Raw genomic sequence first — 12531 nt, forward strand, 5'->3', positions numbered from 1 at the left:
GGCCACCTGGACTCAAAAGGAGGGGACATAGACCTCCACTTCATGATGGGAGGAGTATCAAGGTTGGATTCTAAGAAGAGCACATAAGATGAGAGATATGGCTGTCATTATCTTGGAAGATGTAGTCTTTCACAGGCCCGGAGTTGGGGATTAGGAGATTGTGGGTGCAGTGATAGTAGTAAGTGCTGCAGGGTTGTGGCAGAGGGACTAAAGACTTCGGAACATTGGCAGGCCTGCCTAAAGAGGACAAGGCTTCTGAAAGGAATTTGCCTTCATGAGTTTTCTCAGGAAGTGGATTGGACTGGCCAGTTGGAGGTATCTTAACTTCCCAGTAGAGGAAACTGAGAGTCAGAGGGGCTAGTGAACACTGGAGAGAGTTCGTGATAAAGCCAGACTAAAATCTGGGTATTCTGACATTTAGCCTAAGTTCACATTGGGAAATTTCCATTTTTAGTTCTTTATGATTGTAAAGAGATTTGGCACAGGTAATAGAAGCTTTTGAGTCATGATACTTTCATTTTAAAACATTTTTTGATATTTAAAACTTTATTCCAAAACTTCTGATCTGCTGTGTTAGGTTGACAGAGGAATGGAAGTATTGAATTCTGTCATGGCGAGTTCATTTTATCTGTTGGTGTTCATTAAGAAAATGTGTAAGAATTCCGTCTCCTTTGAGGTTTATATAGTAGGACCAGAAGAGAGGATTCGGCTATTCTGGCTGAACTGTTAAAACACACTTCTTTACCTTCTTGTTTATCAGGAAGCTCAGAACCTCATGGCCCTGACCAATGTGGACACCCCATTGAAAGGTGGACTTAATACCCCTTTGCATGAGAGCGACTTCTCAGGTGTGACTCCACAGCGGCAGGTTGTACAGACTCCAAACACAGTTCTTTCTACCCCATTCAGGTATTGTAAATGAATACATCTTTATTGTTTTAGAAAAACTTAAAGGATTTGGACAACATGTTTGTTTTAGTAATGTTGACAGAGAATGGAAATAAGTATTTAACATGGCTTTTTGATTTCTTCTCACTCATGGTAGTAAATAACATAATAATACCCAGGAATTGGTTATTACTGTATGGAACTGTCTTCTTTTTTCAGAGTTTCTGATGATATCACCTTTTTTCTGAATACATTTTATCTGATTTATTGACTTTAAAATTGTTTTTTTTAATTAAAAAAAAAAGAATCTGAAACAGGCTCCAGGCTCTGAGCTGTCCGCACAAAGCCCAACATGCGGCTCGAATTCATGAACTGCAGGATTGTGACCTGAGCCGAAGTCAGATGCTTAACCAACTGAACCACCAGGCACCCCCATTTTATCCGATTTAAAAGAACAAATCAGTCCATTGTTCGTTTGATCATTCATTGAATTTTATAAAAATTGTAGTCCTTTATCTGTGTTACTATTGCTTTTCTCCCAACATTTTTTTTTTTTGAGAAAGAAGGTGAAAGAGATAGCAAGTGGGAGAGGGGCAGAGAGAGAGAGAGGGAGAGAGAATCTTAAGCAGGCTCCATGCTTTTTGTGGGGCTTGATCTCATGACTGAGATCATGACCTGAACTGAAAACAAGAGTCAGATGCTTAACCGATTAAGCCACCCAGATGCCCCATATCCCAACATTTTATTTTGAAAATTTCTAACATTCAGAGAGGTTAAAAGAATGGGAAAGCAAACATCCATATTTCACCATCTAGATTCTACAGTTGTTAACATTTTACCGTATTTGCTTTTCACATATCCATCCATCTGTCAATCCATCTAATTATTTGGTGCTTTTCAAAATAAGTTGCAGGTTTCAGTCCATTTCACTTCTAACACTTTCTTGTGCTTATCATTAACTAGAGTCCAGAGTTCAGTCTTTGTTTACGATTTTTTTTAAGTTACTGTTTTTTAAGAGGAATTTTTTAGATAGAAACCTTGTAGAAGCAGGTCATATTAAAATGAAATTTGAGCTTTTAAGTTTGGAAATCTTTTAGGTTCGTTTTTAATTTTCAGTGTTAGGATATATCCTCGTACTGATTATTTAGTATGGGAGTGTCTCAAACTGTTACAACTGTGCCTGACAGCAGGATCAAGAAGCATTGGCAGCCAGATCCTAATATACAACTTAACACTTTTGCAGGGCTTGTAAGAGAGCCTAATCCTTCTTTCCCTGTGTATGTCTTGTCTCTCAACTAGATTGTAAGCTCCTTGGGGGCAGGGACCATGTCTTTTGATAACACCTCATCTCACCTTTGGGAACATCTGCCTGGCAGATCACTTGTCTGGAACAGAGCTAAGGTATAGGAAGTAAGCACCCAACCAGCCAAACAAACAAAAACAGGCTTTGAACAACTAAGATATCAGTTGCAAAGTCTGTGGATTTTATTTATTGCTAAGAGAGTCTCAGCCCTCACTCAGAACTATTCATATGTAGACATGTTAATTAAGTTTCCAAACAGAACGTAAAGGAGGAACCACTGAAGTGGATGCATACCTATGATAGTGGTGTTCTAGCCAGCAGCTACTGGTGGTGAGGGCAAATGATAAGATGAAGACACTATTGTGAACTTATAAACAATTTCCTAGGGGTCTTTGAGCATTATGGCTGCCCTCTGCCCATGGTATGTTCTTAGCCACCCCACAATGCATCAAGAAAGGTTGAAATAATGTTTGGTGGGCCTAGTTTAGCAAGGCAAGAAAATGTCAAATGTAATAACTTTACTTGAAGTCATTAAAATAAAAATACTGTGTGTAAATACTAAGCTAGTTGAACTAAACCTGTACTCCAACGTAGAGATCTCACTTAAAACCAGGTAGGAAGACAGATATTCTGCAATCTTAGTTTCTTTCTTTTATGCTTTCTTTGTAAAATAATTTATGTGAAAAATATTTGGAAGCACAATCCAGATAAAATTGGCACTTTTATTAATTGGAATTTCTGTCTTTCTAGGACTCCTTCTCATGGATCTGAAGGGTTGACTCCCCGCAGTGGGACAACTCCCAAACCAGTTATTAACTCCACCCCGGGTAGAACTCCTCTTCGAGACAAATTAAACATTAATCCCGAGGATGGAATGGCAGACTACAGTGATCCCTCTTATGTGAAGCAGATGGTACATGTCAAATCCCTTTAATACTCTTTTTTTTTTTTTAAACTCTTCTATCTCATGGACGTTGTATTAAAATATTTTCCCTTGTTGGTGCATATTACATATACTTTAAGATAACTGTACACCTATGGATTCCAGAAAAGGAAAATGATTTATAGAACTTGAGAAGGGGAACCTTTTGGTCTCCTAAGCCTACTTACTCTTTTTTTTTTTTTTTTTAATTTAAAACATTTAAAAAAAATATTTCTTTTTGACAGAGAGAGCGAGTATGTGAGTAAGGGAGGGGCAGAGAGAGAGGGAGATACCGAATCCAAAGTAGGCTCCGGGCTCTGAGCTATCAGCACAGAGCCTGACGCGGGGCTCGAACCCACGAACCATAAGATCATGACCTGAGCTGAAGTTGGACGCTCAACTGACTGGGCCACTCAGGTGCCCCTAAGCTGACTAATTTTTAATGTGTTTGTGAATACTGATTGTGCTGATAGTAGTTCTCCTTGTATGTCATATGATTTTATTTTTTATCATTTACTAATTAATAGTTTACTTTCTTGAATGGCACTCTTTTTTTTCTTTAACTTCTGTAAAACAAATTTTGAGTTTGGAATGCCTTATAAATTAGATTTTGAGCCTTGATTCTTGTTTGCTCTAGACTTTTAGAAGAGCTATCTAGATCTCAAAGCCAAAATTAAGTTGATGTTTATTGCTTATCTTAGTGAAGTTTTCTTTTGTATATTTTGCAAGCTGATACAGACAGCTAATCATAAAAGCCACAGTTTTGTTTCTGCCCACGTTATTGCTTTTCTTACGTCACTCTTGGGTCTTATATGATGCCACAGAAAAGCATTGTGAGATTTTTTTTTTTTTTTAATGAGTTCCAGTGATACCTGTTTTTAGTTTACAAATTCTAACCTAGTGTATAGATTTGGTTATTTTAGAATTTTTTATTAAAAAAAGTGTTTTTTTTACTGTTTATTTTTGAGAGAGAGAGAGGGAGACGCAGAATCCAGAGTAAGCTCCAGGCTCTGAGCTGTCTGCACAGAGCCTGACGCCGGCTTGAACTCAGGAACCATGAGATCATGACCTGAGCTGAAGTTGGACGCTTAACTGACTGAGCCACCCAGGCATCCCGAGTTTAGAATTTTTTTAATGCCCACCTTGATATCAAGTAATGTCAACTGTGAATGGCTACATAATAGCTAAACAAATGAATTTAATGTGTGCAGAGCGCTGATTTGGAGACTTCAGAGGATCTAAAGTTGAGTAAAGGTGTCCTTTGTCTTAAGGAAGTTTATACTCTGGAGAGATTGACAGTGCTAAACCAAGTCCCCAAATAATTGTAATGTAAGAACAAAATAAGCTTTCTGTGTAAGACCAACATGCTTGGGGGGGCCGAAGACAGAAATAATCACATTTGTTGGGTGGGTACTAGGAAAACCTTCGTTGAGGTATGCTCAGAAGGAGAGGTGGGGCTGTCTCAGATAGAGGCCACAAAATGAGTAAGCATGGAGTGTATTTTGGACATAGCAGGTCATCTGGTTGGGCCTCACACCTACCATACGTGTAATGGAGCTATGGGGAATAAAAGGTAAGCCAAGGATGTACTGGGGAAAACTTTGGGTACCAGGCAGTTTCTTTTGGGAAGTGTGGACTGTTTTCTTTGGTCATCATATGATCTAGTCATTTCTTCCTTTCTTTTTCTTTTTTTAATTAATTAATTTGTTTTTAAGTAAATTTTACCCTCAATGTGGGGTTTGAACTCAAAACCCCAAGATCGAGCATCGCATGCTCTATTGACTGAGCCAACCAGGCCCCCCATGATTTGGTAATTTCTATTAAAAATAAACACACACAAAAACTCAGGCATCTTTTCAGATTAGATTTTATTAGTCCAAGAACAAATTGACTTTTGAATTTGTTCTTTCATTTGCTATTAAATTTCATGGTCAGAAATGTATTCCTTAAATGGAAATTCTAAAGGATTTTTTTCTGCCCTGCAGAGATAATTCCCAAACCTTCTATTAGAATATCTGAGAGTAACTTTACGGATCACAAATCAGAGTTTTTGATCTTAATTTAGAGAAGAAACTGAGATAGAAATCAAACAAACTTGTCTCAGCTCTGAAATTAGGGATCATTTTTCTAGAATTAAAATTAGGCTAATTATTTTTTAGAAACTCTTAAGAATGGAGGTTGAATACTTAAGATGTATGAATTGAGAAGATCAATTTTTTTTCTACAGGAAAGAGAATCTCGTGAGCATCTCCGTTTAGGATTATTGGGCCTCCCTGCCCCTAAGAATGACTTTGAGATTGTTCTGCCAGAAAATGCTGAGAAGGAGCTGGAAGACCGTGAAATAGATGATACTTACATTGAAGATGCTGCTGATGTGGATGCACGAAAGCAGGTGGGTAATTGTGCTAGAAAAGAAGTGTGAAGTCGCTGACCGTGTCAGTAGGCTGAAAGAATGAAGAATGGTCATTAAATGTGTCCATATTTAAAAGTTTTTTCAATATCTGAAAAAAGAAATTACCCTAAATTGCTTAACATAGTTAATAATATATACTCATGTAATTAATAATATACAGGAATATCTTGATAGGCAGTCTTAAAACGTGTGTATGTATATGTGTATGTACATAATTTAAATACCTCCTGTCAAATTTATTATGCTTCTTTAAAATACACATAAATGTTCTTGTAGACATTGCTTTTCACTCTAGCCAAGAAAAGGTGTTATTGATCAGTCTTAAAAACAAGTGCATGTTGAGTGCACAGAGCCCAAATTAGGATTCAGTCTCATGAACTGTGAGATCGTGACCTGAGCCAAAATCAGGAGTCGGATGCTTAACTGACTGAGCTACCCAGGCACCCCTAGGATAATTTTAGAAATGGAATTTCATGGGACTCGAGTGTGAATAGCATCAATGTAAATGTATTTCAGAGAGAAGTCACATGAATGTGCTTTTTATTTATTTATTTTTTAATTTTTTTTAATGTTTATTTATTTTTGAGACAGAGAGAGCATGAACAGGGGAGGGGCAGAGAGAGAGGGAGACACAGAATCGGAAGCAGGCTCCAGGCTCTGAGCCGTCAGCACAGAGCCCGACACGGGGCTTGAACTCACGGACCATGAGATTATGACCTGAGCTGAAGTCGGACGCTTAACCGACTGAGCCACCCAGGTGCCCCTGAATGTGCTTTTTAGTTGGTAGTACAAGATAATACTTTATTTTTTAAGTTAATTTATTTTGAGACAGAGAGAGAGAGAGAGGGGGAGAGAGAACCTCAAAGCAAGCTCCGCACTGTGAGCACAGAGCCCAGTGCAGGGCTTGAACTCATGAACCATGAGATCATGACCTGAAGTGAAATCAAGAGTTGGATACTTAACACACTGAACCACCCACGTGCCCCCAGGATATTACTTTTTATGTTTAGTTTTCTTAGTTACTTTGCCCTACATTTACTCTCAGAAATGCCTTGAAATTCTAATATGTTAACTTATATTATTCGTGATTTAAGAATCAGGAAACAACACATTGGCTAGTTTTTTAAATTAAAAATCAGTAGCTTTTGAGGTGGAAGTGAGGGTTGTGTTGCAGGAGGAACAAATAAGAGTCCCCTCTAAGTTTAGGATTCCAATTGATTATTTAAATTTTTAAATTTTATTTTAATTCCAATTTAGTTGATATACAATGTGATGTTAGTTTCAGGTGTACAGTATAGTGTTTCAACAATTCCATACCTCACCCAGTGCCCATCACGACTAGTACATTCTTTAATCCCCATCACCTATTTCACCCATCCCCCCCCACCCACCTCCTCTGTGGTAACCATCAGTTCTCTATAGTTAACAGTCTGTTTCTTGGTTTGTCTCTCTTTTTTTTTCTTTCTTTTGCTGGTTTGTTTTGTTTCTTACATTCTACATATGAGTGAAATTTTATGGTATTTGTCTTTCTCTGACTATTTCACTTAGCATTGCACTCTAGCTCCATCCATGTTGTTGCAAATGGCAAGATTTCATTCCTTTTCATGGCGGAGTAATATTCCGTGTGTGTGTGTGTGTGTGTGTGTGTGTGTGTGTGTGTGTGTATGTATGTATTACATCTTCATTATCTTTATAGGTATATACATATACGCACACATACACACCACAACTTCTTTATCCATTCATCAATCCATTGACACTTGGGCTGCTTCTGTAGTTTGGCTCCTGTAAATCATGTTGCTCTAAACATAAAGGTGCATGTCCCTTTGAATTAGTGTTTTTGTATTTTTTGGGTAAATGCCCCATAGTGTGATTCTGGATTGTAAGGTGGTTCTATTTTTAACTTTTTGAGGAACCTCCATACTGTTTTCCTCAGTGACTGTACCAGTTTGCATGCCCACCACCGGTGCTCAAGGGTTCCTTTTTCTTCACATCCTCGCCAATACTTGTTCTTTCTTGTGTTTTTGATTTTAGCCATTCTGACAGGTATGAAGTGATATCTCATTGTAGTTTTGATTTGTATTTCCCTGATGATGAGAGATGTTGAGCATCTTTTCATGTGTCCATTAGCCATCTTGATGTCTTCTTGGAGAAGTGTCTGTTCATGTCTTTTGCCCACTTTGTAACTGAGTATTTGTTTTCTCGTGTTGGGTTGTATAAGTTCTTTATATATTTTGGATACTAACCTTTTCTTGGATATGTTGTATACAAATATCTTTTCTCATTCAACAGGTTGTCTTTTGTTGATTATTTTCTTCATTGTGCTTTTTATTTTGATGTAATTCCCATAGTTTATTTTCGCTTTTATTTCCCTTGCCTCTGGAGACGTATCTAGAAAAATGTTGCTACAGCTGGTGTCAGGGACATTCCTGCCTATGCTCTCTTCTAGGATTTTTATTAGAATTCCAAATTAAACAAGAAAAGAATGATTATCTGATGGATGGAGCCACATAAACTTGGAGAATGCTCTAGTAGCTGTTGGCAGTTCTTAGTTTGTATTGTAATGAGAGAATGAATAGACTGATTTCTGTTGCCTTTTATTACCTTTCTACAAACTTACACAGACTTCGACAGCTTTAACTCTTGAACATACATGTTCTTATACATGTTTTCAACTTTATTGAAATGTGGCAAATACCATATAGCTGTAATAATGGATATAAAAATAATTTTTTTAGGCTATACGAGAGGCAGAGCGTGTAAAGGAAATGAAGCGAATGCACAAAGCTGTCCAGAAAGATCTGCCAAGACCATCAGAAGTAAGTATTAGAGTTTCTGGCTTAGGAAGTTTTGAGTTTCTTCTTATGTGATTGATGCTTTTATATCATTCATAAAGTTTGTGAAACAAAATATTATATTCTTTCTGGAATATAGTAAAGCACTTCCCAGATATAATGTAAAATGTTTTGCTGGTACAAATAAGACCTTAGAAGGAAAGCAAAATTCTTTTGAAAATGTAAAACTACTATTTAATTCATGCTAGAACAAGTAATAACATCAGCATTGGAGTGATAATGTTTGGTAATTGTACTTGTCTTAAAATTTTAGGTAAATGAAACTATTCTAAGACCCTTAAATGTAGAACCACCTCTAACAGATTTACAAAAAAGTGAAGAACTAATCAAAAAAGAAATGATCACAATGCTTCATTATGACCTTCTGCATCACCCTTATGAACCATCTGGAAATAAAAAAGGAAAAACTGTAGGATTTGGTACTAATAATTCAGAGCACATTGCCTATCTGGAACATAACCCTTATGAAAAGTTCTCCAAAGAAGAGCTGAAAAAGGTATCGTTGATTATAAAGTATTCATTAAATACTGTGTATCATGGACAAACACTGTCTTTTCTCATGCTGATATTTATAAACAAGTGAATTTCATGATTAGGAGATAAACGTTCATAGTAAGTGTTATGAAGAAGACATACTTAATCACCCCCCCCCCCCCCCGCCCCTTTTCATTCAGTGACAGACCTTTTCCAGGTAAACACTGGCTTAGGTGGCAAGGTGTTTTGTTTCATGGGTGTATGCCTCATGGACAGTTGCTGCAAATTGCCATTTTCTGTGTTTAACTCTGCTACTTCTGAGTTGAATTGAATACCTTTAATACCTAAACCTCATTTATTTAGATTAATATGAAAAAGCAGGCATGCGTAAAAAACGTTTTTTTCACCTATTCAAAGAAAAGAAATACAGTGTACTGAATCTTTTTCCCTTAAATCATTTCCCACTATCCTTTTAGATAAGGAAATGCAGGAACATTTTCTTGTATAAAGTCTGTCCTGCCTCTTCCTCCGTATGCATTTGATTTTTCTGTTCTGACAGAGCAAACAGCTGTGATTGCAAATAGAAATCTGTTCCATGGTATGAGAAAATACAGTTGGTGTCATGGTTGGAAGCAGAGTGGTCATTAGCTTTAGTCTTATTTCTTTAGTCCTTAGCCCTGAAGGGCAGTTATAGACTTGTTGATTGGAATGGGTTATTGAATACTTGGGGAGAGAATCCCTACAATATATATATATTTTTTTCTGTCTTCTCTCCTGCTCTTTACCTGTATTTTTTTCTTGCTTTCTATTTTCCTTTTTGCAAAAGTAATACGTGTTTATTGAAGGATTTTTAGAAATTAGAGAAAGGAAGGACAGTTGGCCCCGATTTCTGAGTAACCTTGAATTACTCTTAGTAAGTATGATAGGAAACTGACATCTGTTGAATGCTTACGCTTGTGGCAGGCACATTTTACCATTGGACTGGGGTTGAGAATTACACTGTGAACTCCATACTTGAACAGTCTCCTCTTTTTAAAGTGAAAATAGGGGAAGATGGGATTTGAGAAATTTACTGTGTGTATGGAAACCTGAAATAAGGATCACATTGTTATGTAACAGAAGGTTCTGTGGGGAATCGATTCTAATAAAACTTTTAAAAATAATAGTTGTAGGTAGTGCTTTAGAATTATTGGAAACCATTACAAAGTAGTTTGAATTTTTTTTTTTTTTTTTAAGTTTATTTTGAGAGAGAGGGTGAGTAGGGGAGGGGCAGAGAGGAGAGAAAGAGAGAGAGAATACCAAGCAGCCTCTGCTGTCAGTGTGCAGCCCTATGCAGGGCTCAAACCCATGAACCATGAGTGAGATCGTGACCTGAGCTGAAATCAAGAGTTGGGTGCTTAACTGACTGAGCCACCCATGCAGCCCTGGTTTTTTTTTTTTTTAGTTTAAATATTCTTTCATATTTTATTGTATGTATTTATATTCTTCTCTGTTCCAAAATGAATTTGAAACAGCATTTACTTAGCGAGCAGATTCTTTATGGGCAGTTTAAAGATAAATTAGTAGGGCGCCTGGGTGGCTCAGTCGGTTGAGCGTCCGACTTTGGCTCAGGTCATGATTTTGCGTCTGTGAGTTCAAGCCCCGCGTCGGGCTCTGTGCTGACGGCTCAGAGCCTGGAGCCTGTTTCAGATTCTGTGTCTCCCTCTCTCTCTGCCCCTCTCTCCGCTCATGTTCTGTCTCTCTATCAAAAATAAGTAAACATAAAAAAATTTAAAGATAGTACTACTGTCTTCTAATAATCATAAGAGCTGAATTTGTAAATTTTTACTGTGTACAGTTTTGGAGTGAAATACCATTTCTGTTACTATGAAATGTTGGGTTTTCATTAAGTGTGTTAAAAAATTGGTTTGTTTTTGTTATTTTCTCAGAGATCTTGTTTAAAAGTATCCGTTCTTTATCTTCTATAGACATGATTTTCCGTTGTTTTACGTTTTTGTATTTGATTTTATTATATATTTTGGTCTGTGATGTACTGGAACGATCGAAAGCTTTCTTTAAGGCACAAAATGATAGTTGTCAGTTTTGAGCCAGGAAGCAAAGGGCTGGAAAAAGTTGATGTGGTATGCTTGTGGAGTCCTTGGGTCTCGAGTTGGGCCACACTCTGTGTGTATGTTTTATCATTTAATCCTGATAACAAACATGTCAGGTGGGTATTATCCTCACTTTACAGATGAGAAACGGGCTCAGAGATGTTAAGCAAGTTCAGACAGCTACTTAAATGGTAAAGGTATGATATGTACCCAGGCCTGTCCAACTTTATCTCTCCTCATTCTGTCATCTTAAACTCTCTTTAGTAAAGTAAAAGCTGGTGTGTGAGCCATTATTATTTGATCTGTGCCCCCATCTCATTCTTTGGCAATGTCAGGGGCATCTCTTCAGATGAGAAAAAAGGCATGTATCAGAAGCAATAAATGCCTGGTTCCCCTTCATAATCCTGTGAAGTCTGAAGTGTATGGAGGAATTGGTAGAGTGGAAGGAGCACACCCAAGCGAAGGTACCATTCGGCTTGGGGCATGATCCTGTCTTGCCTTTACTAGTGTGATGTGTTTTTCAAAAATTGCTTAATCTTTCTGAGCCTTAGTTTCATCATCTTTAATAAGAGAGTAATACCAGCTACTTTGTAACGTGTTAATGGTGTTTGGAAATAATGTAGATAAAATTTTTAAATTGAGTTCTTGGCATAGAGTAGATGTCCAAGAAATGGTAGCTACTGTTAATAATATATGTGCTGCCGAAGCGAGCACAACTACTGTTAATAATAGAGTGAAGGCAAAGATGTTTATTGGTGATATACGGAAGCTTGACTTTCAAATCAGTCTGCGTCAACTTACTGGCTTCTTAATTCATTTTGTTTAGATATTGTTCCCCCCTTCCAAAACGAAAAACAAAAAAACAAGTCAACCACAACTCCTTGCCTTTACCCAAAGAAAGAGGAAAATTAGTGTTTTAAAGTTCTCTCTTGATAGCAAGTAATTCTGGTACCCAAGCTTACTGAAATTATTACTGTACACAGGCCCAGGATGTTTTGGTACAGGAGATGGAAGTGGTAAAACAAGGTATGAGCCACGGAGAACTCTCAAGTGAAGCTTATAACCAGGTGTGGGAAGAATGCTACAGTCAAGTTTTGTATCTTCCTGGGCAGAGCCGCTACACACGGGCCAACTTAGCTAGCAAAAAGGACAGAATCGAGTCACTTGAAAAGAGGCTTGAGGTTGGTATCCTTTTAAAATTCTAATTTAAATGTACCTTGATTGAGACAATGGACCAAGTAATAACCACTGGAGACAATTACAGAAAAACAGACCTGAGGCACTTACTGGTTTTGCAATTCTTGCCTTTTTTTTTTTTTTTTTTTTTTAAGTCTATTTCTTTTGTTTAGTGATGTCTACACTCAGTATGGGGCTCAAACTCACGACCCCGTGATCAACAGTTGTATTATGCTCTTCTGACTGAGCCAGCCGAGTGCCCCTTGCTTTTGCAGCTCTGGAGGGAAAACTGTACTAAAGTGTTTGGTCTTGTTTGGCTTTCATTGATTTTTCAGAATTGCTGGCCTTTATGATAAAGAATGGTGCCCTCCAGGTTGATCACAGGTCAAACAGGACCTTTTAAATGTGGG

General features: G+C 37.5%; 1 protein-coding gene across 2 annotated transcripts in view; it reads left to right on the forward strand.

Annotated features, from left to right (window-relative positions):
- The window catches only part of CDC5L (cell division cycle 5 like), a 49966-nt gene that overhangs the window by 21420 nt on the left and 16015 nt on the right, over window positions 1–12531 (forward strand). Inside the window, exons 9-14 of one of the 2 annotated variants that reach the window (XM_042938941.1) lie at window positions 761–909; window positions 2942–3104; window positions 5341–5505; window positions 8265–8345; window positions 8635–8877; window positions 11929–12126. In XM_042938941.1, coding sequence (XP_042794875.1) covers window positions 761–909; window positions 2942–3104; window positions 5341–5505; window positions 8265–8345; window positions 8635–8877; window positions 11929–12126 — 999 coding nt within the window. The remainder of the gene's footprint in view (window positions 1–760; window positions 910–2941; window positions 3105–5340; window positions 5506–8264; window positions 8346–8634; window positions 8878–11928; window positions 12127–12531) is intronic. The other variant, XM_042938942.1, reaches the window with a different exon arrangement.

The sequence above is a fragment of the Panthera leo genome, chromosome B2 (assembly GCF_018350215.1).
Source record: "Panthera leo isolate Ple1 chromosome B2, P.leo_Ple1_pat1.1, whole genome shotgun sequence".
NCBI lineage: Eukaryota > Metazoa > Chordata > Mammalia > Carnivora > Felidae > Panthera > Panthera leo.